General features: G+C 34.4%; 5 protein-coding genes and 7 non-coding genes across 15 annotated transcripts; 5 read left to right on the forward strand and 7 right to left on the reverse strand.

The window, feature by feature from the left end:
• Positions 1-173: 173 nt before the first annotated feature.
• Positions 174-1,268, reverse strand: C29F7.3 (UMP-CMP kinase 1). Its single transcript, NM_077835.5, has 4 exons — positions 1,159-1,268; positions 892-1,038; positions 492-800; positions 174-411 (listed from the first exon to the last, which is right to left on the reverse strand). The coding sequence occupies exons 1-4, from the start codon at positions 1,228-1,230 to the stop codon at positions 364-366; spliced, it is 576 nt and encodes a 191-aa protein (NP_510236.1). The 5' UTR covers positions 1,231-1,268; the 3' UTR covers positions 174-363.
• A 1,887-nt stretch (positions 1,269-3,155) lies between these two features.
• On the reverse strand, positions 3,156-4,774 carry fkh-3 (Forkhead box protein fkh-3). 2 transcript variants are annotated; one of them, NM_001307894.4, is made up of 4 exons: positions 4,664-4,769; positions 4,316-4,588; positions 3,970-4,193; positions 3,156-3,861 (listed from the first exon to the last, which is right to left on the reverse strand). In NM_001307894.4, exons 1-4 carry the CDS (start codon positions 4,759-4,761, stop codon positions 3,266-3,268), a joined length of 1,191 nt encoding a protein of 396 aa, NP_001294823.1. In that variant the 5' UTR covers positions 4,762-4,769; the 3' UTR covers positions 3,156-3,265. The 2 variants fall into 2 exon arrangements, with proteins under 2 accessions (NP_001294823.1, NP_001294822.1); NM_001307893.4 differs by having other exon boundaries at positions 4,316-4,774.
• Positions 4,775-8,447: 3,673 nt separating this feature from the next.
• Positions 8,448-10,189, reverse strand: fkh-4 (Forkhead box protein fkh-4). The gene is made up of 3 exons (NM_077837.6): positions 9,731-10,189; positions 9,361-9,584; positions 8,448-9,252 (listed from the first exon to the last, which is right to left on the reverse strand). The coding sequence occupies exons 1-3, from the start codon at positions 10,174-10,176 to the stop codon at positions 8,657-8,659; spliced, it is 1,266 nt and encodes a 421-aa protein (NP_510238.2). The 5' UTR covers positions 10,177-10,189; the 3' UTR covers positions 8,448-8,656.
• A 1,489-nt stretch (positions 10,190-11,678) lies between these two features.
• On the reverse strand, positions 11,679-12,822 carry C29F7.10 (uncharacterized protein; the record flags this gene model as incomplete). Of its 2 annotated transcripts, NM_001368533.3 has the most annotated exons (2): positions 11,679-12,386; positions 12,781-12,822. In NM_001368533.3, 2 exons carry the CDS (start codon positions 12,820-12,822, stop codon positions 11,679-11,681), a joined length of 750 nt encoding a protein of 249 aa, NP_001355540.1. The 2 variants fall into 2 exon arrangements, with proteins under 2 accessions (NP_001355540.1, NP_001257221.1); NM_001270292.3 differs by lacking the exon at positions 12,781-12,822 and having other exon boundaries at positions 11,679-12,380.
• Positions 12,823-17,294: 4,472 nt separating this feature from the next.
• Positions 17,295-17,382, reverse strand: C29F7.9. The gene has a single exon (NR_072405.1). It is a non-coding gene; the product is annotated as an Unclassified non-coding RNA C29F7.9 (non-coding RNA).
• Positions 17,300-17,373, forward strand: C29F7.t1. Its single transcript has one exon. It is a non-coding gene; the product is annotated as a tRNA-Ile (tRNA).
• Positions 17,383-17,755: 373 nt separating the features above from the next.
• Positions 17,756-22,772, forward strand: jmjd-3.3 (JmjC domain-containing protein; the record flags this gene model as incomplete). Of its 2 annotated transcripts, NM_001322643.5 has the most annotated exons (7): positions 17,756-17,956; positions 18,165-18,397; positions 19,483-20,278; positions 20,655-20,857; positions 21,307-21,890; positions 22,132-22,341; positions 22,388-22,772. In NM_001322643.5, 7 exons carry the CDS (start codon positions 17,788-17,790, stop codon positions 22,452-22,454), a joined length of 2,262 nt encoding a protein of 753 aa, NP_001309680.1. The 2 variants fall into 2 exon arrangements, with proteins under 2 accessions (NP_001309680.1, NP_001309681.1); NM_001322644.3 differs by lacking the exons at positions 17,756-17,956; positions 18,165-18,397; positions 19,483-20,278 and having other exon boundaries at positions 20,729-20,857; positions 22,388-22,454.
• Positions 22,773-23,976: 1,204 nt separating this feature from the next.
• Positions 23,977-24,058, forward strand: C29F7.t2. Its single transcript has one exon. It is a non-coding gene; the product is annotated as a tRNA-Ser (tRNA).
• A 649-nt stretch (positions 24,059-24,707) lies between these two features.
• Positions 24,708-24,838, forward strand: F02D10.14. The gene has a single exon (NR_072406.1). It is a non-coding gene; the product is annotated as an Unclassified non-coding RNA F02D10.14 (non-coding RNA).
• Positions 24,720-24,838, reverse strand: F02D10.t3. Its single transcript has 2 exons — positions 24,801-24,838; positions 24,720-24,765 (listed from the first exon to the last, which is right to left on the reverse strand). It is a non-coding gene; the product is annotated as a tRNA-Leu (tRNA).
• Positions 24,839-25,784: 946 nt separating this feature from the next.
• Positions 25,785-25,864, forward strand: F02D10.15. Its single transcript, NR_102225.1, has one exon. It is a non-coding gene; the product is annotated as an Unclassified non-coding RNA F02D10.15 (non-coding RNA).
• Positions 25,786-25,848, reverse strand: F02D10.13. The gene has a single exon (NR_072407.1). It is a non-coding gene; the product is annotated as an Unclassified non-coding RNA F02D10.13 (non-coding RNA).
• Positions 25,865-27,692: the final 1,828 nt, after the last annotated feature.

Consider the following 27,692-nt stretch of genomic DNA (forward strand, 5'->3'; position numbering starts at 1 on the left):
AAAATACGTTTCCGGTAAGGGTGTGACAACAGAAGCTTTCAGATTATAAACTTTTTCCAAAAATCTTCAAAAAAATTTCAAAAAATTTGGTAATCCTTTTTCTAAACTTCTCGGACTATGACTGTAGAAACCTGACACCTCCAAAAATCTGTTTGTAGTGAATGATGTAGATGTACACTATCTTATCTTTTTTCAAAGTTTATAGTTACAGATTAGGGCAAAAATGCAGAGAAAAGAGAACAATAAAAAAGAAACAGAACCGTGGTGGAATTGGAAGGAAAGAGAGACAGGAAAAAAATGGAAGTAAATGGAGGAATAGAGACAATTCGAAAAAAATAATATGAATAATTCGAGAAACTGGTTCTATTTTTGGTTGGCAGCCGCGAATACCTTGACAACATCTTCGTAGACCTAAAAACAGAAAGTTCATAATTTATGCAGATAAGTTTTTGAAAAAATAAAAACAAAATGGAATCAAGTTTTTCACAAACCTCCGTGACTGGTCTCTCACTGTTCACTTCTCGAACCATGCCAACCTTCTCAAAGTGCTCAATAATTGGGAACGTCGATTGATTATAGGTCTCTACGCGTTTTTTCAAGGACTCGACATTGTCATCGGTTCTTCCCTGCCCACGATGAAGGCACCGGTCAATGCAAACGTCGACTGGACATGAAAGGAAGAGCACGAATTGCTCATTAACCTTTCCGCCCATTTGCTTGTTCCATCCCGACCAATTGTCTTCGTTACGCGGGAACCCATCGATGAGGAAGCCGTTGGCGTCTTTGCTAGCGATCATGGCCTGAAGCAAAATTGAACGATTGATAAAAATTCAGAATATGAAAAATGTTTTGAATAGTTTGAATAGTGAATCTAATTCTTAATTGGCTTACATTTTCCAGCAAAGCGCATGTGATTTCCACGGGCACAATGGATCCATTTTTGATATGACCTTCGATAAGGGCTCCATATTCGCTTCCTGCTCTTTCACGCTCAGCTCTGAGCAAATCTCCAGCTGACAAGTGTACGTAGCCGAGGTTCTGGAAATCGGAGGAGTTTAGATTATTTTCTATGCGAAATAAAGTACAAAAGAAATAAGCCCAATTTATTTCGGAAAATTTTCCCAAAAACTATGCCAAAAACAAAATGTACATGTTTACCTCATGAATTTGAGTGCAAATGGTTCCTTTTCCAGATCCTGGTGGGCCGAGAACAAAGACGACGTTGTACATGACGGTCTGCAAAATAGAAATTTGATGCAAATGTTTCAAACAACAAGAATGGTGAGAGACGTGGAAACGAGAGTGACGTGACCCTCTAGACACAGAAATACAAAGAAACGTGCGAAATAGTGTGAGCCGTTGTGGGGACGCAGCCATAGTGCAAGCGGAAGGACACTCCACGAAATGTGTGTCATCAAGAAAGAGAGAAAGATGTAAAGTGAAAAGTGGTGCCGTTGGTGAGAACTGTCATTCAGTCATAAGCATATCAATGATTTATTCGGAAATTAATTAGAAATTGTCTTAGATCAATTTGGGAACTAATTGATAGTTCAGAAAAGTGAAATGACAGTTCTATGGCAATTTCGATGGGTGTTGATAACAATATGAGATTCAACCAAAAGAACCTGTTTTAATTGTGGTTCCATTTATAGTCTGTAGCATAATCTTGGTTTATCTACAAACTACTTATCATGCCATAAAAAGTATTCGCAGTGTTTTTTTTTTCAAATGACTTCTATGATTTGTTCTTTAGAAAACGCGTAAAGCAACGTATTTTAAAGTTTCAAAAGTTTTTTCAACAACAAAAATATTAGGGATTAAAAAGGTTTTGAAGTTGAAGACGAAAACGTCAAAATTTTGTCAAAATATGATCAACATTTTTTTTCAAAAATGAGGATTATTTTTCAAAATTGAGTAATTAAAAAATTTTAAGGTTTTGAAAACTTAACCATTGTCAATAAAAATTTTGGCGAATGAAATTAATGGTTTTCTATACTTAATATTTATATCTTTTTATATCTTTATTTATATCTTTTATTAAATATCTATACTTAATATTTTCTATACTTAATATTACAATAATTAAGGTCACCGAGTTTCTTATATTAAAATTTTGGGTTGGCAGGACTTTAAAACGTAGTTGAATTGAAATTAGCAACACCTGGACTCACTTCAACTTTGACGGCATCGGCAATGCGTGGAAGACTAGGTTTGGCTGTTAATTAACGTTCAAGAAAAGAAAATTCCCAAAATTTTTGAATTTGTAAACCGCATAAAGAAGCAAAAAAATACATTCAATTCAAATCACACCAATACGGAAACATATCATTTATTTTCATAAAATTCAGGTGACCACAGCAAAGCTGGTTTGACATCAGATAATTCAGACTCAATCCTCACTTTAAGAATGAAAAAAGCATCCGGTTTCCGGGAAAAAGATAGGTATCTATGCATTTTTCATCATTCGCTTGTAGCCATGAAATGGCATAAACTGGAGAAAACGGTCGGAATGGGGTGAAAAAGTGAAACGATTAATTTGATAGGACATGGAATGGCCGTGTTTCAGAAAAACTAAGAACAAACGCCTTTGTCATTTTGTGTACGCTGCACTGTTAGCGGCTTATTGATAAGAAATGTTTGATATCATATGCGGGAAGATGCACATGAAAAGGCAAAGGGTAAACTAACAAAAATCTTTTCAGAGATTATAAATTCCAAATTTTAGTTTTAAATCGGGGTTAGCTCAATGGCCTACTTTCCAAAGTACGAGTATGATTCGACAACACGTTTTTAGGAAATAGTTGATTCGATAGAAATTCTACTGCTAAATAGACGATCAACTTGCCTATTTTACTATTTAGATTCTAGATCGAAAATCTTGGTTATATGTGAAGATTACGCCGGCCTCAAAACTACTGATAAAGAAACTCCAAAAACGTTACCATTTTTGTAACGCATGTTCTCTAAGAATGAAACTTACTGTACGTGTATTTTTCAAAAGCATAAGATATTTTCTATTATTTTAACAGACGAGGTTGCACAAATGTAATACGCTACACGAGAAAAAACCATTTCGAAATGTTGTAAAATCGTTTTTCTTTCGATTTCTTGAGTTTTTTGTCACAATTTCCGTTACACTATTGGTAAAATTAAGATAACTGTTACAATCAATTTATTGTGAGGCAATTGAACCATAAACGGGAGTATGAAAATAAATTAAATGGGCTGAACAATCTTTTAACACAAATTAGAGTTCTGACAAATTTTATGCTAAGGCTTCGAGAACTGAGATATCGCGAGGATCTTTAGTAGTTTTTTGTTCTTCGAGCGGATTGTTTCTTATGCCTTCCTGTTCAGCGACGGTTTCAAATTGTTGTAGAATTACTGGTGTGTTCACAGGCATAGGAACTTGTCTTCCAAAGACGTAAGTTTCAACATCTCCCACAGATGGTGTGCACCAGTTTGGTAGATTGCATTCTTTGCACGTTTTCTGCACTGAATGATATGAACTTATGTTCAAATGAAACAATTCAATTTCTTCATCGGTGAAGTCAAATTTTTGAAAGTTCCTCTCGGTTGCTGCTCCATATGACATCAGATTCTCAGCATTGGAAGGAATTTTTTCAGTGAAATTAGCGTAATCCTCTTCATACTTAGGCTCGGTCGCGGCGTGTTCGCTTCTGTAGTGCTCTCGAAAGTATCGAGTTTCCAAATATCCAACAACTTTGCCCATTCCAAGCAATTGGTAGAACATTGATGAGTTTTCTGGACCAGCAAGAAATGGGATTTCGTTTCCAATGATTTGATAAAAAAGACTTCGCGGAAGGCCAATTTGTCCAGCAAACATTTTTTGATAGAATTCTGAAAATTTTATGTTTTCAATGAGGCAACACGCGGTTTTTACAAATAATTTCAGTAAAACCTCAAAAGTTCTATATACTGAGTTTTTAAATTTTAGTATTCGCTTACCAATTCCTCTTGAATCTTTCCGAAAGAAATCAAAATCTGCATCACTGATTAAATTTTGTCGGATCATGTTTGGATTTTTGACGATATAAAATTTTCTTCTGACTGTCTGATTACTTGGATCAGGCTGGAATGTTTCTTCGTCGAAATGTTCCTTTGATGAAAGTTGATGCCTCACTGAGTTCTTCCAGTTTTCATTTGCATATCGGTAATACCGCCAGTGATGCCTGAAAACATTATTGTTCAATTTACATGTTTTACATCATTTTTTTAAAGTAATTGAGTAGCAAAAAACAACTTTCTAGACTGTGTCAGTGGTAGGTTTTATCAAAAATAGGTTCTAACTTACAGAATAAATGCATAGACTCCAGCTGGGGTGATTTTCATATCTGGAGCATTCCGACAGGCTAAGGCACACAATGCAACATACGAGATAGGTGGGCGCCTCAAATCAGAAATATCTGCACTCGGTTGGACTACCGATCTTGATGGCAACCTCCATTTCTCGATGCCGATTTGACGTCGTTTCACTGTTGCTTGCTCGTTTTGTCCTGGAGCCTTTCGCTTCCTTGTAGAATTATTGACATTTGGCAGACAATTTTGTTCCATTTGCGTCGATTGACTGAAAGAATGCATGTTGGTCGTCGGCACTTGTTCCAGAAAGCCAAATTCGGCAAATCCGTCGAACAAATCATACTGCGAGTTTTGAGAAAATGATTGTTGCAGAGGTGAGTATTGTCCCGCATTGACATACTGATTAGCTGGGAAGTAGATGTTCTCGTCATTTGACTGCATCGCGAACTGCAAAAAAAAAATGTTTTTTTCAAGATAAATCATAGTTTCACACAAAGTTTGAAACAAGAAAATATATTTACAAAGAACTCTAGACAGTGTAATAAGAATGTACCGTATTTCCTCTATTAGTCTTGCATGCAGGACTGATTTTCTATTGACCCGTAGAGGTGCAAGACTAATAGAGACTGCAAGACTATTAAAGGCTGCAAGACTAATTTTCGAAGATCCAATAGCTTTGCAAAATGGACCATTTCTTGTTAAAACTTGTTTTGAAAAATATTACAAAATACATACTTTTTAATTATTTTATCAATTGTTTGAACACTTAAAATTTAATTTAGCTAAAAATGACGAATTTGTTGAAGTTTCCACGAAATATTGCTAGCAGAAATAGGGGTGCAAGACTATTAGAGACTGCAATACTAATAGAGGCTGCAAGACTAATTTTCGATTGGCCCGTATGGGTGCAAGACTAATAGGGGTGCAAGACTAATAGAGGCTGCAAGACTAATAGAGGAAATACGGTATATAGATTTTTTTGAAAAGCATATCCGATGAACTCGAGAAAATGAATACAATTGGGTTGACGATTGTGATTAGAAATGAGGTGAGACGACCTCATCTAGTATACATGGTATAGGTCCGCCCATTTATAGATTTGTGGTTCCGCCTCTTCCCACACTTGGTCCATCAGCCTGGTTTATGATGTGGAGGTGACCTAGATACTGCACAATGTAGCAACTTAGCACAAGGGCCTGGGAATACACCTTCTCATCGTCTCGGTCTTATGAGCACAATTCAAAAATGAAAAACATTTGATCATGAAAAAATATAGACCACAACACAAATGAAGAAAACATGGAGAACTTGGGCGATACCGTTAAAACTTCAAAAATACATTATCCATTAAATCGGGAAAAAAGTTTTAAAAGTTTAAAAGTAAAAGTTTATGATTAAGGAAGTTTGTAAAATTGATCAATATGATAAAACTGTATTTCAAGAATAAGAATGGTTTAAACATAAATTGACAGTAAAATCTGATGATGACTGGGGAAGGTTGGATTAGGACACAAGGTGGAGTCAACGGTAATGTTTGTAGATGTTCCGAGCAAGAAAACTATTTTATTTTTACCAAATTGAAAACAAAAAACCGATTATTTGGTCAAAATTATATAACTAAATAGGTCGAACGTGAGACTAACTGAGACTAAATTAAAAAATTTAAGTTGCTATTGCAAAGCAATTAAAAGCTAAAAAACCAAATCCAAAGAAAAAAATATCGACCAACCCTGCACGGCTGGCTGAAATACAATGACGGAGAGATGAGTTGTTGTCGACCAGTTATAAATAGAGGATAAACAGGCAATTCTGGATGTGGTCCTCCTAACTTGGCACATTGGGGTGGCGATGAGGGAGAGTTTACAACCGATGACGTGTCTGAGTGAGTGATCGTGTGCCAATTAGGCGTACAGAGTCACATACACCTGGTTACATAAACACGTAATCGATATGAACTAAAATGTTTGGATATATGTTTTTAGAGAGACAACATAAATGAAAATTAAACCCGGAACTATTGTAATTAAAATAGAATCAGTAGTATCAACTGAGTGTCATTGTTTTTAGGAATCAGTTGATGCCGAACACAAGTAAGTCATATACTGCTTTTTAATGAAAAGTTCTAGAGACTTTTTCCCGATCGAACAAGATCTAACAAGCTCGTTCAGACAAGCAAATGAAAAGAAGATTTACAAGGATTCCATATTATTATCCAAAATGAAAATTCATTTAAAAACGTTTTACGATGTCTAGCAATTTTTAAAGTATTTGTGAAAACTAATAACTTGTAGTTTCGCAAATTATCCGAAAAACTTTAAGAAATTGTCTAACATTATATTTTTTGCTGATTGTATATCGAGCCAGAAACCCGTGGATTTATTAGAACAATTCATTTCATTGTTGTCAAACAGTAATGAGATGTGCTCCAAAATTGCCCGTAATTTGTCAAGAGCTATTAAAAATCTGATTTTTAATTTCAAAGAATTTCAAAATATTTCTACAGAATTATTTCTAGCACAAGAAGTTCGTTTCTGATAAATGAAATAGTTGTTCAATATTTTGTTTTAATTGTGATCTAAAAATTATTGAAACAATGTACTGTGACACCAGAACAATTGCGTCGTGATTTCTGAAATTCCAAAGAAGCAGAAAACGTCTGAAAATTCGCGGCAAGGTTTTCAGTTTTTCATTTTTCAAATTTTCAGTGTCGTTTCTTTTCAAAATGTTTAAAATAAACGCAAAACTCTTCTTAACATAACTACAGCTTTCAAACTCTGCTTTTTTTGCAGAACTGCAAGATTTACGGAAAAATCATTCTACTCTGTATCGTATTTAACATAGTTGTAGCTGAGTTGCCTGAAATAGTTGCACTTACCTCTGAAACTAAACATTTCTATGTTTTGAAAATTTTCGACTAACTGGCTGTGATGCAAAAAATTTATTTTTGATATCAACATCATTAACTCTATTTCATTGAAAAGTTCTTATGCCGTATCAAACCCCGAGATACCATTTTCCAACTTACCCTGTTAAACTCTATTTCACCGATTTGAAACATTTTTAATTTATCAAATTAACAATTAAAATATCTCGGGTAAGAATCGATCAGGAGACCCTTTCCAGCTTTAAAACAAGCTATAACGTATTTTTGCTAAAAGTATTGCAGAGAATATCCAATTTTAATAAAACGAACAATACTAATGAAGAGAGTATGAAACTTTAATTTTATTTGTTAACATGTTTGTAATTTTTTTTTTCTAAAATAGCAACACGCTTTTTCGAATATATTAGCTTAAAGTGCCTGAATCAAGTTGAAAACTCAAGATAATTATCGTGTTTACCCAACTTTAGACGGTGATTAAAAAAAAAATTTTCCAGCGCCTGCGAAATTGATAAGTTAGTCAAATTTCAAATTTTATCTGATTTTAAGTAATTTTTTGAGCCGCCATTTATTTCTTGAGCCGCAATAGTTTTCAAGGTGTCATTATGACATTCGTTGTTTTCAGACAGTTTTGCGACTGCAAAAGCAATGAAAAAACTGTTATTTTTAATTTTAATTTCACTTTTCATTTCAAATGTACATACTCGAGACACTGATCATGAATTTTGTAAAAATCCGCAGGCCTACATGAAACCCGATTTATGTTCAGGGCAAGCCAAAATTATGGTAATTAAAGCTTGCTAAAATACAATTTTTTATAACTTCCAAATTAAAACAATGTGACAGTATTTAGTTCTACTGATGAATATACAATCAAATTTCCTATTCAATTATATAAGTTCTGGATCGGAATTCTGGTTCATAAAGATTACGCCGGCCCCAACACTATAGTTTGAAAAACTAAAAAAAAACACTTCATTTTTGAATGCACGTGTTCTCGAAAAATGAAATTGGCTGAAAGTCGATTTTTCAAAAACATAATGTATTTTTGTTCTATTCTTAACAAGGGAAACTTTACAGTTGTCACACGCTACACCAAAAAAACCATTCCGAAATGTTGTAAACTCCGTTTTTCTTTCGATTTCTTGAGCTTTTTGTCACAATTTCCGTTGCATTATTGATAAAATTGAGAAAACTGTTGTAATCAGTTTATTGTGAGGCAGTGTTTTTGACGCAAAAAAACAAGTAGCCAAATTATTCATTTGGTAAAATAGTGGAAATAATTCAACATTTGATTTATCAAGGTAAAATGAAAATATTAAACTCAAATAATATTTGCTTTCTCAGCGAGTATTTGACACAAAATTTATAAGAGTTTGAACACTAAACGGGAGTATGAAAATAATTTGAATGGGCTGAACAATTTTCAAACACAAATTAGAATTCTGACAAATTTTATGCTAAGGCTTCGAGAATTGAGATATCTCGAGGATCTTCAGTAGTTTTTCGTTCTTCGAGCGGATTGTTTCTGATGCCTTCCTGTTCAGCGACAGTTTCAAATTGTTGTAGAATTACTGGTGTGTTCACAGGCATAGGAACTTGTCTTCCAAAGACGTAAGTTTCAACATCTCCCACAGATGGTGTGCACCAGTTTGGTAGATTGCATTCTTTGCACGTTTTCTGCACTGAATGATATGAACTTATGTTCAAATGAAACAATTCAATTTCTTCATCGGTGAAGTCAAATTTTTGAAAGTTCCTCTCGGTTGCTGCTCCATATGACATCAGATTCTCAGCATTGGAAGGAATTTTTTCAGTGAAATTAGCGTAATCCTCTTCATACTTAGGCTCGGTCGCGGCGTGTTCGCTTCTGTAGTGCTCTCGAAAGTATCGAGTTTCCAAATATCCAACAACTTTGCCCATTCCAAGCAATTGGTAGAACATTGATGAGTTTTCTGGACCAGCAAGAAATGGGATTCCGTTTCCAATGATTTGATAAAAAAGACTTCGCGGAAGGCCAATTTGTCCAGCAAACATTTTTTGATAGAATTCTGAAAAATTTATGTTTTCAATGAGGCAACACGCGGTTTTTAAAAGTAATTTCAGTAAAACCTCAAAAGTTATATATACTGAGTTTTTAAATTTTAGTATTCGCTTACCAATTCCTCTTGAATCTTTCCGAAAGAAATCAAAATCTGCATCACTGATTAAATTTTGTCGGATCATGTTTGGATTTTTGACGATATAAAATTTTCTTCTGACTGTCGGATTACTTGGATCAGGCTGGAATGTTTCTTCGTCGAAATGTTCCTTTGATGAAAGTTGATGCCTCACTGAGTTCTTCCAGTTTTCATTTGCATATCGGTAATATCGCCAGTGATGCCTGAAAACATTATTGTTCAATTTACATGTTTGAGCAGGTTTTTATAAAATTTTTAATTTTAATAATAAAGCCAAAAAGTAATTGAGTAGCAAAAAACAACATTATAGATTGTTGTCAGGTTTTATCAAAGATAGGTTTTAACTTACAAAACAAATGCATAGACTCCAGCTGGGGTGATTTTCATATCTGGAGCATTCCGACAGGCTAAGGCACACAATGCAACATACGAGATAGGTGGGCGCCTCAAATCAGAAATATCTGCACTCGGTTGGACTACCGATCTTGATGGCAACCTCCATTTCTCGATGCCGATTTGACGTCGTTTCACTGTTGCTTGCTCGTTTTGTCCTGGCGCCTTTCGCTTTCTAGTTGAATTATTCACATTTGGCAGATAATTTTGTTCCATTTGCGTCGATTGACTTCCAGAATACATGTTGGTCGCCGGCACTTGTTCCAGAAAGCCAAATTCGGCAAATCCGTCGAACAAATCATACTGCGAGTTTTGGGAAAATGATTGTTGCAGAGGTGAGTATTGTCCCGCATTGACATACTGATTAGCTGGGAAGTAGATGTTCTCGTCATTTGACTGCATCGCGAACTGCAAAAAAAAAAATATATATATTCAAAATAAATTAAAGTTTCATACAAAAAGTTTTAACAAGAAGAATAATGGCAAAAAGCTCTAAACAGTGCAACAAGAATGTATATAGATTTTCTAGAAAAATAAATAAAAAAAAGTATCCGATGAACTCTAGAAAATGAACCAATTGGGTGGACGATTGTGATTAGAAATGAGGTGAGACGACCTCATCTAGTATACGTGGTATAGGTCCGCCCATTTATAGATTTGTGGTTCCGCCTCTTCCCACACTTGGTACATCAACCTATTTTATGATTTGGAGGTGTCCTAGATACTGCACAACGTACCAACTTAGCACAGGGCCTAGTGTGTAGGGAGACAATGCACACCTTCTCATCTTCTCGGTGTTAAGACTTAATTCAAAAATGCAAAACATTTGGTCATAAACAAAATATAGACCACAGCAATTATGAGGAACTTTATGAGGAAATTATGAGGAATTATGAGGAATGTTAATAGTTTCCTATTACTTTTCAAAAATTATATTAATTGTAGAATCCGTTTTGCAAAATAATTCCTTAATTTCATGCTTTGATGTTGACGTGTCATTTTAAAGGAAAATTGGAAAGCTGGTAAATTGGAAAGCTCAAAAAACATGCGTCCGGCTCGGTTTGAAAGTCAAGAGAAGGCGGAATTCTTTGATAATGTTTTTCGATTCTTTGATAAATTCAGTTCTCCGGTTTAATTTCTACATTTGTAAAAATTTAACTTCTTTAATTGGGACTCCTTATTACATTAGTGAGCTGAAATATAACTGGGTAAATAAATCATTATTCGAATTATTTGTAGAAACGGATTTTTGCCAGTTCCAAAGATCTGTCCGTTGGAAGTGGATTCTGATGAAAAACCTTAAGATTGCCACAAATTGTTAGAATATACTTTTTGGTTCAAAAATGTATGAAACCCATGGAAAAAATCAGTTTCAAAACTTCCAGATGCAAAACTAATCGAAAAAAGGTAGCGCGTCAGTAGATCAGTTCTGTGAGAGCATATGCCTCTTTGAAGGCACTGCCAAGTTTTGGTAACTTGACAAACTAAAAAGCTTTTCTACGCCAATTAATAGGAGTCTATGTCACCTATCAATTATAAATACAAATTAATGTTTTCAATTGTAGAGCCAGCATAAATGAGGTGTTTGCACGGTGCGGCACTGCCAGGTTTCGGGAACTTGACAAACTAAAATAAAATATCAATAAATTAATACAAATCCGTTTTTTTTTTTTCAATTAGAGCAAGCAGAAATGAAGTTTTTGCGTGTGCAACTTGATTCCTCATAACTATGGGCCACCATCACTTTTCTTCTATAACGTATTATAGTTTTTTTTTATTGAAAAGTAAAAACGCAAATTTTAATATTTTACAAGTATTCATTCAAAATATTAGATACATATTAATCACAGATGACAATCAATTGTTAAAAACTGGGCAAAAACATTGTTAAAATTAAAAAAGAATTAGTTGAAAAAGCGACTTTCGAATTCTTCGGCTCTATTGATTCCGTCGATTTCATTAGTCTCAAAGTTTCCACAGTTTCCGATGATGTCTCCGATGCTGATCAACGGATTCCAAACCGACTCAATTTCCGTTTCGACTCCAAAAAGCTCAAGTCCGGAGATCCGATCAACTTCCATATTGACCCATCTATCCTTTTCCGGGGTCGACGGCATCTCTTCTTTCTTCGGTTCTTCTTTCATTTCTTCCAGCATCCGTAAACAATCCTCAGCATCTTCATCATTGAAGATGTGCTTCTCTGTCTTGCTCTTCTTCTTCTTATCACCACCTGTAAAATCTTTCTTCTCCTTCTTTGGATTTTTTGGCACTTTCTCCTTTTGAACTTTTTTGCCAATAGGCGCTGATCTTTTGATCGTTCCCTTTGCATTTCCTCTAGTTGAAGTCTTGAAGTAAGGGCAGTAGTGAGAACTCGTCGGCGGGAAACTGTTGATGTTTGGATTGACATGATTATATGGAGTCGATGCATGTGCAGTGTTCGCAGAGATTGATATGAGCGGTTTCAACACCCTAGCGACATCATTTCTCTGTCCAGTTGGCGGGAGACCAAAATTTGATTTTGTAGCCAATGGTTTGAAACCAAATGGACTGTTTGAGCTGCTATTGAAAGACCCGAAGAAGTCGTTCTCGTTGTTGCAATGCTGCATTGTCAACTGAAAAACATAACAGTAGATCATTGAATCAGGAAAAAAAATAGTTTATGATAAGGATTAAAAGAGAGAGAAGGATTAAGAAGGTTTGTAAAATAGCTCAACATGATAAAACAGTATTTGAAGAATAAAAAGGTTTGAAACATAAATTGACAGTAAAATCTGGTGACATGGGGCCTGTGAATGGGTGGATTAGAACACAAGGAGGAGTCAACGGTATGTTTGTATGTAGATGTTTCGAGCAAGAAAACTATTTTATTTTTACCAAATTGAAAACAAAAACCCGATTATTTGGAAAAAATTATATAACTAAGTAGGTCGAACGTGAGACTAAATGAGACTAAATTAAAAAATTTAAGTTGCTATTGCAAAGCAATTAAAAGCTAAAAAACCATACATGCCAATGCCAAAATCCAGAGAAAGAACATCGACCAACCATGCACGGCTGACAAAAAACAATGAGTGAGGAGAGATGGGTTGTTGTCGTCCAGTTATAAATGGAGGATAAACAGGCAATTCTGGATGTGGTCCTCCTAACTTGGCACATTGGGGTGGCGATGAGGGAGAGTTTACAACCGATGACGTGTCTGAGTGAGTGATCGTGTGCCAATTAGGCGTACAGAGTCACATACACCTGGTTACATAAACACGTAATCGATATGAACTAAAATGTATACATTTTTAGAGTAAAAACATGAATGAAAAATTCCAATTGAACCTGAAACTATTGTAATTCGAATCGAATCAGTGGTATCAACGTAGTGAGACTCCTTCTGGAAGTTAGTTGATGTTGAATACAATTTAGCCTTGGACTGTTTTTAATGAAAAATTCTAGCAAGCTCGTTCAGACAAGCAAATGAAAAAAATATTCACAGGGTTCCATATTATTATCTAATATGAAAATTCATTTGAAACATTTTGCGATGTCTAGCAGTTGCCAAGATATTTCACAATTTTTTTAAAGATTAGTGATTAGCGACGAAATATTTTTTTATGCAAGTATTAATAGATTTGCCAATAAATTTCATTGTTGTCAATCAGTTATGAGATGAGCTTAAAGATAAACCATATAAATTGAATAGCTGTCGAATTTTTTTAGTTTTTATTAAAGTTTTAAAATATTGAAACAGTTATACTGTGACACCAGAACAGTCGCTTTGTGATTTCTTAAGTTTCACAGAGACAGAAAACGTCTGAAAATTTGCGGCATGGTTTTTCAGTCTTCAATTTTTTAATTTTCAGTTTCTTTTCTTCCTGCTATGATGCAAATTACTTACTTTTGAACTAACCATCACTAAAACTATTTGATCAAAAAATTCTTGCGCCGTATCAAACCTGATGTCATTTTCCAACTTACCTTGTTTCACTAATTTTAAACATTTTCAATTTATCAGTTTATAAATAAAATATCATGGGTAAGAATCAATCAGGAGACCTTTTTCAGCGATTACCCAAGCTGGAACGTAGTTTTGCTAAAAGTATTGCACATCCAATTCTAATGAAAGAAACAACACTAATAAAGAGAGTATGAAACTTTAATTTTACTTGTTAACAGTTTTTATAATAGAGCAACACGCTTTTGTGAATGTACGCGATCGTACTCTTTGCCCCGTGACTCACTCGCAATCCTCACATTATTAATGTTGTTTTGTTATCTTTTGCACCATTCAATTATGATTGCATTCCTATCCCCCGTCATTTTTACTTATCTTATTGATTCTCCGCCTACTTCATATTGTATATAAGCCATCACCTATCTGATGGCTCTATCCTTTTCATTTAATATCAATAAATGATACAAACCCCAGCCAGCTCTGAACTCGATTAGTGAATGTATTAAAACACTTTTCCAGTTTTTTCAATATCCGTATCATAAAAGTAACCAACAAGTTGCAAAAAACAATTTAATTTCAGAATTCTTTGAAAATAATTTATGACATGTGTTGGTTGATGTTTATCTTAATTTATATTCAACCTGAATGAACCTTATAAATTTGAAAGAATTTCTTTACTTAACAATATTGTGTTTCACTTTCTTTAATCTGTTTATCCATGATGTTCTCACTTAAGATATTTTTTTTTAATTTTCAAATCCCTCATTTGAAACTCATATAGAATTTTAATTTCATTTCGAAATAAAAAATTTTTATTTTATTTAAGCATAAACATGTTTCAATTCTGTCGGTAAGCCTTTGACTCTTGGAAAAAGAAAGTGGTGTTGTTATTGTCGGCATCCGGAAAAGGCACTCAATATGTCGGCATCTTTATTGCAGTAACAAAGCGGTATGTTGACGAGACTGTAAATAACATAGTCGTATAAGAAAAAGTGTACAATAATTCTAGTAAAGTTTTTTCAAACAAAAATGGAGATTTATCGTGCTCCCCAGTGGTAATCTTGGATTCTAAATTTTCGTCGGTTCATATGAGATTTGATGGTGTATTTCCTTTCATTCGGTTATTGTGGGTTCCGATTTTTCTTTGGTGGAAATAAAGTTTTTCAATAATTTTCAAACTCTAGAAGACATCAAATAGTCAGGGAAATTAGATGAAGGTGGAGCAAAGCTTATCGAGATATTATGCATTATTTAAATATACACAAAATACGCCCAAAAATGATTTTCACACGGAGTCTTTTCCAACATTTCTCAACATTTTTTCTAGGTTGTTCCAAACGTTGGAAAAACGTGCAAAACTTTACCCAAATCATCAGTTTTGCTAGATCCGATAAGCACAAATTTGGTGATTTTTTATGAACGAATATAAATTAATTTTGGTGGCTACAACAAATAAAAATAAGCGGAATTAGTGATTTTGACTAATTTCTGCACTTCAAATTTTGAACCGTCATTAAACATTTAGAGATTTTATATATATATGTATGAGTTTCAAATTTGAAAGATAAACTACTTTGACGTTGTACCATCAGGACTGAGACCAAAAAAAATTTTGGACCAAAAAACAAAAAAAAACAAAAAAATTGAAGTTTTTGAAAAACCAAAAAACAAAAAAAAATTGAAATTTTCGAAAAACCAAAAAAACCAAAAAAAAAACCAAAAAAAAAACCTAAAAATTTTTGATGTTCAAGTTTATTTTTAATGGGGTTATTCAAGTAATGTTGCAAAATGTATTAAAATACATTTATGACGTCACAGCTGTGTTAAAATACATGAAAAAACAAAAAAAAATTCCCAGCCCTGTGTACCATGATATTCTGTTTCAAAACCAGTTTTTTCGTTTCTCTGTGGCTTTTGCTACTGCCAAGTAGGAGACCACGATGTTGCTGTAACTTTTCCGTATCCAAGTCATTGAAAAAAAATCAAATAAATAATATATTTTTAAACAGTTGTTTTATTAAATTTCCAAACACTTTTTTCTCTTTTCTAACGTGTCTGGTAATGCAACAACAGATGCACAGTCTTCCCAATATCATCTACAAAAATTACAACAGATGGCTATTTTCCAGCAGCCTTGCCGCCACATTTACAAGACACCCTGCTGTGGTCACTTTCTTTTTCTGGAAGATCACAGTCGGGAGGGTTAACCAGAACATCAAAAGATTCGAGTCGGAATCCTTTAAAAACATGATACTATTCAGTACCGAATAGCTAAATATTACAGTATAATTCTTTTGCTGTTTTTAATTTGAAGAAAATTGAAGAGTACACCAGTCATAGGTCTGGAAGTCGAGCAAAAAGTCGAGAAAAATTGTTTAATTGTATCTGAACATTACAGGTGTTTTTACACGCGACGATTATTCAAATTTTTTCTAAAAACCTGATTTTTCTTGTAAATTTTAATTGAAAAGTTCTAAAATTTAACATTTTTTAATAGTCTTTATTATGTTATTTGGCCATGTTAAAAATTTATTCAGAGCAACGTTTGAGGTTTTTGAAAAATTTCAAACAAAATGAAATGTTTGAAAATTAAAACGTAATTTCCAACTTGTTAGTCCCTGCTGAAAATAGACAAGAGTAAAAAAACCCAATAAAATAAATATATATATCTGAGTTCAAAATCACGGAATTCAGTGTGTAAGATTTATAAATTTTTAACTTCACTTTGACGCACTGTCCTTTATGAATGATTCAGAATGATGCTGGTTCCTCATACATTTTAGGTTCCCGGGAGGTTTTCGGATCACATCTGCTCCAACTTGGTGCATTTGGCAGAGTGTGCTGCTGGCTGGTTACCGCCCACCAACCCTTGCTAGCAAATTGCTCTTCGCTCTCATTATTGTCCCTTTGCTAGCTCAATATTCTACCATGCGCTTATTTTAATGAGTCAATATTTTGAGAATTCTTTAGGTTTGAATATGTGAACTTGGTGGCTAGTTTCAAATTGTCCTACTATGACCCATGTGCAAAAATACAGTCAAATTTGCTTTTGGAATAAACATAGAAATTCGTAATGTGAATAAACTTTTTTTTAAAAATTAACTTAATTAACAGTTCACGTTTAGTTCTAATTAAGCCACAAGATCCGTTTAAATCATTGTTACTTATCTCAAATATAATCCTTCCTAATATAAGATAGGCTCGTCAGTGGTGAGGTTTTTGCTCCGCATTCATCATACAGTATGTCTGCCTCTTCTTCAAGTCTCTTAAAAGAACACGCTCTCTAGCATACAGTCAATCCTTCCCTCAATCATGAATTGTATTGGTGGCTAGTTACTAGTGTGGTCCCTGTGGAAAAAAGTGCATTGAGGCGAGCAACATATTTTGCTGTTTCATTAGTAACGTAACTACTGTATATTCTCTGTATGTATGGCGTATCTTTTAGCATTGCATTATTTTTAAAAATTCATCCAAAAAGACCTTCGAAATTAGTATTAAACTTTTTAGTTGTCTCGAAATAATCATAAATTCTAGTTTCCTAATCTCATTTTTTTTCAATACCGCAAACTGGCGATTGCAACAGCCGCCATAGCTCAGTCGGTTAGAGCGTGGGTCTAATAAGCCCAAGGTCGCAGGTTCGACCCCTGCTGGCGGCAAATCTTTTTAGACTATGAAGAAAAATGTTGGAAAGTATAGAAGCTCTATTGAAAACTATCGAAATCTATTTTCCACTTTTCAAATTTGACCGACTTGTTGAAACCTCTTATGTTCCTCTTTCCTCATTATCAAACCCACTAATAATATTTCCTCATCTCCTATTCAAATACTGTCCTCTGTCAAAGCAACACTATTGTCATTGATAATACTCAGTCCTTATCAGTTTCCTCATACATAATTTTGAACTCCAAGAGGTTTCTAGTCATTTTGAAAGCTGGAAATGCATAACTAAAATTCCTACTTTTCTAGATTTTTTAAAAAAGTTTATCCTTACATTTAGCATTACCAATTTTTCATATAGTATTTTTCAGACTAATCGCTCACCTACTATTGCAAACAGTAACTGAAAGATTATGGATCCAGCTGAATTTTCCACTGAGTCAAAAGAGAGCTCTGTGAAAGAAAAACACATCATAGTGGAAACTGTCAAAAATACAGAAGACTCTGAACAGGAAGAGAAACTTATTGCAAAAATCGAAAATGAAATTGTCATTGAGAAAGGCAAAACACTGACACTTCCAGGTGAGCCAAAGCTTTAAAATTGTGTTACACTGTAGAAGCTCAGGTTATTACAACTACAAAACTAGACGTTATTAGGGTATCTCCAAACTAAGAAAAATAACTAGTTTCAGTACCAAATAGGTGTGGCCAACTGAACTGACCGGTCTTTGCAAACTCTCAAATTTGAAAAATCCACTTTTTCAATTAATTTAATACTGAAAATTTTCAGATTCACCTTCGAGAAAAAGAAAAGCACCCAACGATGAATCGAGCACTTTCAAAATCCCCAAGACAGAAGACCCAGCAAACAATGTGGAAGTTGATATGAAACTAGCCTCTTCTGAAAGCCCAAACTCTAACTTTTACGTGGCACAGTGCATGGCTCATAATATACATCTTCTTCCGGAAAATACCAACAAAGAGACGAAGTTGAAAATATTGGAATTCATTAAATCAGAAGATGTAGGTATTAGTGAAAAAAAACTGAATTGTATAGATTTTTAAGAGAACAGTTACAACTAACTAGGGAATGACCAGAATAAGTGGAGCGATATTAAAAAAAAAAAATTGTATCGGAAAGCTGACATTCTCTACTATAAGAATATGACTGAAATTTTTGCCCATTCTGATTCTGATGCCGTATCAAGACGTTTTACCAAATCGATATTGGAAAAGCACCTTGTCTTTGAGACTCCATATCTCTGCAGGGAAAATCGCACCAAAAAATGATCAACTGAAAACTTGTTAAACACAATGTGATCTGAAACTTTTCAGTTGAACACTTTCTTGTAAAAAATTTGGTTGCCAAGATATAGACCTTTAACTATTTAGAATATTCAAAAATAATGAAGCTCAAATCAATTGGTCCCAACTCGGCAACCAAATTTTTTAAAGAAAGTGTTTTACTGAAAAGTTTCAGATCACATTATGTTTAACAAGTTTCTAGTTGATCACTTTTTAGTGCGATTTTTTCCTGCAGAGATATGGAGTCTCAAAGACAAGGTGTTTTTCCAATATCGATTTGGTAAAACGTCTTGATACGGCATCAGAATCAGTGATTCGGTCATTGAAAACAATGAAAAATAAGTTATTTGTGACACTCTACTTTATTTCATACATTTTTGAAAAAATTTCAAAAAAAATTTTTGGATCAAATTTTCTCATGGGTTTGATGGAGAAAAAAGTGGCAATTTTCTAAAAAATAAAAATTTCTGAAAAGTTTCCAGCCCGAATGGGCAAAAATTTCAGTCATATTCTTATAGTAGAGAATGTCAGCTTTCCGATACAATATTTTTTTTTGAATATCGCTCCACTTATTCTGGTCATTCCCTAGTAAGTAAACGTAACGTGCATCTTATTTTGCAAAAATTTGACGAAATCGGATTAAATTAATTTTTTCAGTACCATTTTTTTCACCAAATCCTTTTTTTATAAGATAAATTCACGTTTTTTGATCATCACACTAAGGATTTAGAACATTTTTCAAATCTTCAAATCTTTAAACAAGTGTTGCATTCTTATCACAATATCAACGAGAACGTTTTCAGGAAGTTGACTGTTCTATGAACCTTGTTCCACTTTCATCTAATCGTCCTGACTACATGCTTACTTCTGGAGTACGGCAAATTTTGAAAAATCTTGTTTCCGCCGTCGAAAACTCTAAATCCAAAAATACCAGAGGAAGGAAAAGCAAAATACAATCAAATCTCACACCCATCAACGAAAAGTCAGAATGCAAAATCATAAAAAGGAAGAACGAAAAAACTCCGTTACTTCTGTTGACCGTGCCGATGTTTCTCGATCCTCTCACCACATCAGGCACCGAAATCGTGAAAAAAGCATCTGAGTGGTTGACTACAGGTCGAAACAATGTCTATAACGACAAGAAGTTTGCCTTCCAGAAAAACACCAAATCAGCTGTGCGCTCCAATTTCTTCCAGAAGAAAGGCTTTGAGCCACTCGCCAAACAAAAGCCTAAACAATCTGCTCAAAGAGCACAAGTTGAAGTTTTTCAAGTTGAACCTGGGTTCGATTTAACAAACCTGGAAACACTTGTCACCTCATCTCCAATCTGTATTATTCGCGGGCTTGGACAAGCAGTTTACATGGACTTCTCGCTTTTTGATCTGCAAAATGTCGCCGGTCTCGACGGAGAACAGGTGATTGATGTGAGACGTCAACGCTCACAGCACTCGACCAAAAATATAAAGTTGGCCCACACGAGTAAGGGTAGTTTGGAAGCTGCTGAAAGGAAGTGGAACGATGAAGAGAGAATAGTGGAGAAGCGAACTCTTGCTGAATATGCAGTGAACTATGATATGATGGAGAAGATCGGATGGAAATGTAGGTTCTTCACATTTATGTTGTGGTCATTTTCAGTGAGGTAAAAATAAACGTCAAAGTCTCAAAAATATCTCATACGTGCGTCAAAGTCTCAAAAATATCTCATACGTTAAACAACCAAACATCATGGTAAAATTATTTTTAGAAAAAATTAAAAAGAGATGTAGTTTCAAGATAGAAAAATATTTATATTTATAACACTATTTTCTGTTGTTTCTAAATTCCGATTTGAATTCCCATGATTTTGTCACAATTTGTTCAATGGAGCGCGCTTGTGCTTGCTCTTCTATTCTTTATTTTTTCTGGTTACTTGTTAATCAAAGCAATTTCCCAATTGTTGCTCCACCTTAAAACAAATACAAACTATTTTTTTCAGGCGTGGAACATGCCGCATACAAAAATAACTTTGAAAATCAAGCTGGTTTTGTTCAAGAAGCAGTGGATGCTTACATGAAATATCAGTTACCACTGAGTCCAACAGCCGTTAATGGAGAACTATACGACCGAACGTATCCACTCACCTCCTTTGCTACAAATGTGGATTTGAAAGAAGAGCAAAAATTTCAGCCTTTAATACAAGTGAGTACAATAAATTGGGGAAATTGGAGTTAATTAACATAACATCTTGTTATGCATTTTCGATATCAATTGTGACTACACGATTTTAAATTATAAGCTCAAATTCAAAATATCTTCGGCATCCACAGAAATCTTGAAACGTGAAAAAGCAAAATCTTAAAAAAAAAAAAATCTTACTAACTTTGGGACTTTTGGCAGATATTTAATTTAAATAAACCGAAAAAATATATCTTCATCAAAATTCACCTAGTGAACACATTTTTTCCAACAAAGCTGTCAAGCTGGAATATGATCAGAATTTAAAAAATTCCAGTTCAAACAAGTATTCAGCATTTTGTTCAAATTCATTTCAACTTCAGCATTTTCCAACAGAAAATAATTAATTCATGAAATTCATTATTTCATTATGTTCTGTTCTTTCAACAGATTCCCAAATTTCTTACTTGCAGGAGCTGGACAAACTACCAAATTTTTTGAAAACCAAAGGAGGCCTCAACGAATATATTAAGGAATCAATTGGAGGGGTCAACGAGGTTCAAATGTACTTCAAACAGCCTGGCTCCCGCACAACGTGCCACATCGAAAACCAGGCAATCGGATCTCTGAACTTAAATCTTGGCCCGGGAAAATGTATCTGGTATGCAGTGGCAAGCGAACATTCCGCCAAATTCGAACAGTTACTCATGAAAAAGAATCTATGGCCATATGACTCAGTTTTATGGCCAAATGAAGAAGAGCTTCTAAACTGGGGCATCCCGGTTATGAAATTCATTCAAGAAACAGATGATACAGTCTACGTTGGCACAGGAACCTATCACTGGGTCCAATCTATTGGATTTACTGGAAATGTGTCGTGGAACATTGCAGAATCAACGTTCGATCAGTTTGCTATGGCTGCTCTGGTCCATGATCACAATACTGAACAGAGCTATGATTCTGTGCTTCCGATTATTCCAATGGCATGGGAAATGGCAAAGAAGCGGGCGTTCCTTGGAACAGAAATGTACCCACTAATCAAGTCAATTCTAGCCAGGTATTTTTTTTCATAATGTGTTGGAAATTGTTTGATTGAGATTAAATCAGTTAATGTCAATTTTAAAACGAATGTGATGTATAAGAATATTACAGAAAGATGTAACAAATTTTCCAATAATTACTTAATGATGAAATTAAAATTTTCAATAGACAAACCTTTCGATCAAAATGAGCTAATTATTGTCAGTAATTAAATTTATAATATTAATGATCATAAATAAATTAAATCACATTTTCAGATCACTTGCAAAATCAACTTTCGAGTTGGACAAAGCTAAATCCGCTGGAGCCAAAATTTCCAACATCGAAGATGCTTCGGTGGAGCTGAGCCATGTGGAACGTTGCCAGGGTAAAAAATGTAAACGGGACGTGCTCTTCAACACTGTCGTGATCAAACAAAACAGTCGAAACAAGACGGAAAAACTTTGCGTCGATTGCTGTCACAACATGTAAGTTTATAATAAAGTGAACCTAAGTAATACATATGTTTTAAAGGAAAGGAAGCACGGTGATCATGAGACACACGATTAACGAATTGGTGACCATTTACAATGAGTATTAATCATTTATTGTTTAATTTTGAAATTTTTTTAGATTCAGTGATTTTTAATAATTTATTTCTGTTAATCTATTTTTTAAAGCTTGAAAGCTGAATTTTTGTGTTAGCATCACCTACTTCATAATGTCTTTCTGTTTTTTGCAAGATTTACCCCTCACCTCGACTCTCATTCATACTATTCTATGTGCTTTTGAATTCTGTTCAATATTCTCCTGTTTTTTAAATTATCTGTAATATTCGCGTTGTCATGCCTAATTGTCATGAAAACTATAATTTTGTCCGATTCCATATTTTTATTCTTCATAGTCATGTTTGAGTGTTCTTGTTATTTTCTAATAAGGTTATAACATTATCAAAAAAAAATAGTGAGATATTAACATTTTTTGGCGATAAGCAAAAAGAAACATCGTTCTTCATCTGAGGTGACCGAATGTGATTTTTTAGTTTTTTAAAAGGATTAAAGGACGATCCGTTCTTCAAGTGCTATGCACTGCGGATCTGGGATTCAGGTACACTGCCTGGTGGTGATCCCTCTGGGCTGTAATTTAAGCCACGTCCTAGCCGGGGACTGTGGCCGATAATCCAGTCGTGGATTGCTCCACTTCCCAATAGAGGCTGGGTGAACCTAGGGGGTGAGGCCGTATATTTAAGTATATTTAAAAGTGTAGTGAAAGAAGAAAACTACCTGCCTCAGACGCTTTAACCGTTCAAAGGGCATACCTGACAAATGTTTGTTCACCGAAAAAAGTTTGAAAATCGCTTTTGGACTCATTTCTGTGGGAGTTATGTACTCTGCAAGCTTTAAACGTAAATAAAATGTTCTTTGAGATCCATCAAAAGTCAACAGCTGTTTTTAATATGTTTTGCTCTGTGACCAAATGAGAGAATAACTGGAAAATCTTTATGTTTAGTGTGGCTAAAACATTGAAATTAAATTTTACGGAAATTGCATTTCGAAAAACGTGGTTAGTATGAATTGATTGTCTAAGACAATACACAGTTGTGTAAAAATATTAAAATCACCAGAATTTCCTGAAAATCGATGCTATATCTAGAAAGGTAGAGAGCCTTCGTTTATTTTCTTGAAGGCAGCAAAGGAAGTTGGAAAATTGCAGCCATTCCTTTTACAGAAGCATCGCGTTGAGGTTTGGGATAGAATGTGCTTTCCATGAAGCTGGAAGCCCTGAAACAAATTATTTTCAAAAAATATAACTTTTGTATCTATTTCTATTTACCTCTGTTAGACATAGTAGAAGAGATGTGTAAATGATTCAAACTTTTTTGCTGTAATTTTTCCCTAACATCCGATAGCACCAGGGCCGTGCGGCTGCTAAAGTTAGAAATTAGAATTAGAAAACCGAGAAATTAGGCCCGGTTCGGCTGTCTTTTCTACCAGACGCACAGCCTTGCTCCGCACTAGCCCGTCACTTTCCCCTTTTCTTTTTCTTCATCGCGAAACATACACAGAGAGAAAGAGACGAGAGCGCACAGCGACATTGCCACAAATTCTCGTTCGCGAAAATGTGATCAGGTGGCCGAGTGGTTAAGGCGATGGACTGCTAATCCATTGGGGTTTCCCCGCGTGAGTTCGAATCTCATCTTGATCGAATCTTTTTTGTGCACTATGACATTGCATTCACTTCATTTTTTTTTGAACTTCTATGAGTTTTAAGTGTTTATGAGAATTTATTGAAAAAGTTTAAAAAAGTTTAATTTAAAAACTTAAAAAGGTTAAATTGTTTCAGGGTACTTCACATACTGCAAAAACGTTGTGTTTTAATAAACACAAAATTCTGGAACAAAAATTCGTGAGCATCATCCGATCTTTGTAGCCTTCATCTGGTTTCTAGCGGTTAATACCTGAACATAAAAAAATATCTCACTTATTCTTTTTTGTTTCGAAGAAAATTGTTGAGAAAGATTCTTTTGCAACAAGAAAAAATGACCGATGAGAAAAGTTTTTACAAAATGCACGAATACTTGAATACAATTGTACAGAGAAATTAGGAACAAGCGAATAAACTAATGACTATGTGCTAGCAGTGTACAGCTTGGGTAACTCTCTTTGCCAACTTTCTTCTATATACGGTGTATAGGAAAAATGTACCGGATACTATAAAACACTTCTACAACCAATTTCGAATGATCCAAAAGTTTACCACTACATAGAAATCTACATTAAGAATTGACATTTGTAGTGATCCGCGAAACATTGAAAATAAACCTGAAAATCAAATAGTTTAACAAAAAAATTCTCAAAAAATGATTTGCACGAAGTGGGATTCGAACCCACGCACCCGTACGAGTACCAGAACGCCCAATCGGCTTCGAACTTGAAGCAAGCTATTGCTTGAGTCTGGCGCCTTAGACCACTCGGCCATCCGTGCTACAACAAAATAACATTACAAAAAAGTTGACGAACATGACTGCCATACTATTGAAGAAGTCACGGGTTGCCTCTCGTGGCAATTTTTGTTCCTGTGAGCCGTGAAATTTCCCAAGTGATCTATTGATAAAACTAAACTTCTGAAACAAACTTTTCAAATTAAAAATTTGTTGTATATTGACATCACAAAATCACTAGTTTCAGAGCATGAAAACGGACTTGATTGCGCACGAGAAGAACTATCTGGTGGATCATCTCATGTGACGACAGCATTCCACAACACCATTATATGCACAATTTTAAAAGCATAACTTGTATTGAATTTTTTTGTTTGATATATAATAGCAATTTTGAAAGATACATATAGAACATATACTTGAATGAAATTTTTTGAAATACTGTAAAAATGGCACCTAATTGTTAGCAGACTAAACACAACAGTTTGAAATTTTTAGTACGTTTTCATAAGTACTTACTTAATTTCAGAATAATTCAAATTATTCAACAGTTTTCTTATAATATTTCCACGTGAAATGTCAGTTTTCGCTGATAACAAACAGTTTCCTCAAAATCAAAATCAGTGCTCGAGAGATATAATTATCCCTTCCACTACATATTTACTCTTAATACTGCGCTAACGGTGGCAAAAACCCCTGCCCTAATAACGAACATCGGAAGAGATGCAGACTTGAATACAAGTAGAGTGCAAAGATGAAAAGGTTATTGAAAATAGCGTACTGATGCGTGAGATGCAGACAAAACCATGGTCGTGGCCTAGCGATGACTGATGGATTTGCCTTCCACGAATAAAATTCAAATGTCACCACCGCGGTCACTTGGCAAATTGCACGGCTCTCGAGAAACATTTGTTTTCGAGAGGCAACCGGTGACTTTTCTGTCAGTAGGACAGTCCTGCTCCTCAACTTTTTTGTCATTTTGTTGTTTTGTAGCACGGATGGCCGAGTGGTCTAAGGCGCCAGACTCAAGCAATAGCTTGCCTCAAGTTCGAGGCCAATTTTCTATTTTTGGAATTCTTTGTTTAACAGTTAAATTATTCGTTTAATTTTTAATGTTTCACCAATCACTGCAAATCTCAATTCTTCAAGAAACCTTCCAGTGGTTTATTTTTTTAGAACATTCGAAATTGAGTGTAGATGTGTCGTATAAAAAAAAAATAAGTAGGTGGAGTAAGTTTCCTACACTTTATGCTCCTAGTTTGACGTTTGTTTGTTTAATTGACCTTAAATTCTCTGTTAATTTTTATTTGAGAATTCGTGTACTGTATGACGGCTGTGTGTTTTTCAATTATTAAAATGGTAGCAACTACAAGTGCTAGAATTACTGTTCAGAAAAATGTCAAAGCTTCACCCATTAAGGACAATTAAGGACGTGAGTTGCTTTTCGGTGTTGAATGTTCTACAAGTGAACAGAGAAATCAATTAGATTATTTGTTTTACGTACCCTGAAACTAAGTTAATGTTTTTTGAAAACCCCCGGTATGCGGCAAATCTCAAAACTTGCCGACATTGTCTAACTAGTAAGATTTTGGTAATTAAAATAGATTTTTTGTTAAATAGTTTAGGATAACCATTTCCGAAGCTTGACAATTTCGGGAAATCTAAACTTTGGAAACTTGTTGTATTTTTTTGGAAAATTGGTGAATGTAGCCGCAAAAAATTTACTTAGACGGCATATACATTGTAAGCTTCGTAACACATGTTGATCTTGACGTCGCCTCGCGCGGTATTTTCAAGTGCCTTTGGTCATGGAATCTATGCCATCCATTAGGCGGTATCAGGCTTACAAACATGTGTAAATGGTACCACTTGTTTCATTTCCTTCATCCTCATTGTACTTGACTTAATAGTTTTTCCAGTGAATTTTTTACAGGCCAATTTCAGCGTATGCAAGCATGAACACGGATATTGTTGATAATTCTGACTTCAAAAATTTAAATTAGTCATTTTTACTTGACCAGAACGAATTAATACGCTATTTTACAGAGCACTCACCTCATCCTTGCCGAACAGTAAGCGGAAAATGCATATATTGCAACAAACAAAGAAGTCCATTGAAAGGAGCATTCAGGAAGAATGTTCGGAAGAATGGTGGAAATCTGATTGACACTCTTGTTCAGTGTGGGTATCAGTCGTCAGGCGTCCGTTGTTCCTTCTACTTTCACATTGCTTGTCATCATGTAAGTTACTGATCAGAGTTATTTGAAATGTTTTTACTGTACTCAATTTTCTAAACTGAGAGCCTGAAAAATGCTATCCCTTGAGATCGGTAAATAAAACTTTTAATATAACTGTTTCAAATTGTGGGAAACTATAATAGTAACGCAGGCGTGTGGCCCCAAAAATTTAACTAAAAAGTTTTACTATTGAAACTTCTCAGTTTTTTTGTAATGTTTTTAGAACTAAATTTTCTATTAAAATTTTGGTAATAAGTTTGAGTAACTGTATTGCCTGTTTATGTCAGTAAACATTAATTTTAAAATTTTCTTTATTATTGTCTTGAGGTATTCTAAATTATTCATATGCAAAATTGGAATAAATAGATTCGCATGTAGCTAGAAACAAATTTTGAACCATTCGAGAAAAAATATCACTAGAAGGTTTTTCTTCTCTTTTTTTTGTTTGGAATAAACATCTAATAGAGTATTGAACATTTCTGAGAAGAACAAAAAATACGGACCAAAGCCGTTGGATCAAAACCTTTAGAATTGTAGCAATCTATCATACCTTTTACTGAAATTTTTTGCACTATTGATACATTTTAGCTTTTTATTAGTGTTTTACTGAATTTACTTAGACGGTTCAGCCTTTAAGCAAGAGAATTACAAAACTAGGTGT

Source organism: Caenorhabditis elegans, chromosome X (assembly GCF_000002985.6).
Source record: "Caenorhabditis elegans chromosome X".
NCBI lineage: Eukaryota > Metazoa > Nematoda > Chromadorea > Rhabditida > Rhabditidae > Caenorhabditis > Caenorhabditis elegans.

What these genes read in the sequence shown, in the direction of transcription:
- C29F7.3 (NM_077835.5), bottom strand. Translation starts at nt 1,230, where the DNA reads ATGTACAACGTCGTCTTTGTTCTCGGCCCACCAGGATCTGGAAAAGGA. An exon ending in CATGCGCTTTGCTGGAAAAT is followed by an intron (nt 801 to 891) that starts GTAAGCCAATTA and finishes ATTTTGCTTCAG; the next exon opens with GCCATGATCGCTAGCAAAGA. An exon ending in GTGAGAGACCAGTCACGGAG is followed by an intron (nt 412 to 491) that starts GTTTGTGAAAAA and finishes TTCTGTTTTTAG; the next exon opens with GTCTACGAAGATGTTGTCAA.
- fkh-4 (NM_077837.6), bottom strand. Translation starts at nt 10,176, where the DNA reads ATGCAGTCAAATGACGAGAACATCTACTTCCCAGCTAATCAGTATGTC. An exon ending in GGAGTCTATGCATTTGTTTT is followed by an intron (nt 9,585 to 9,730) that starts GTAAGTTAAAAC and finishes TAATGTTTTCAG; the next exon opens with GCATCACTGGCGATATTACC. An exon ending in GAAAGATTCAAGAGGAATTG is followed by an intron (nt 9,253 to 9,360) that starts GTAAGCGAATAC and finishes TAAATTTTTCAG; the next exon opens with AATTCTATCAAAAAATGTTT.
- fkh-3 (NM_001307893.4), bottom strand. Translation starts at nt 4,761, where the DNA reads ATGCAGTCAAATGACGAGAACATCTACTTCCCAGCTAATCAGTATGTC. An exon ending in GGAGTCTATGCATTTATTCT is followed by an intron (nt 4,194 to 4,315) that starts GTAAGTTAGAAC and finishes TAATGTTTTCAG; the next exon opens with GCATCACTGGCGGTATTACC. An exon ending in GAAAGATTCAAGAGGAATTG is followed by an intron (nt 3,862 to 3,969) that starts GTAAGCGAATAC and finishes TAAAATTTTCAG; the next exon opens with AATTCTATCAAAAAATGTTT.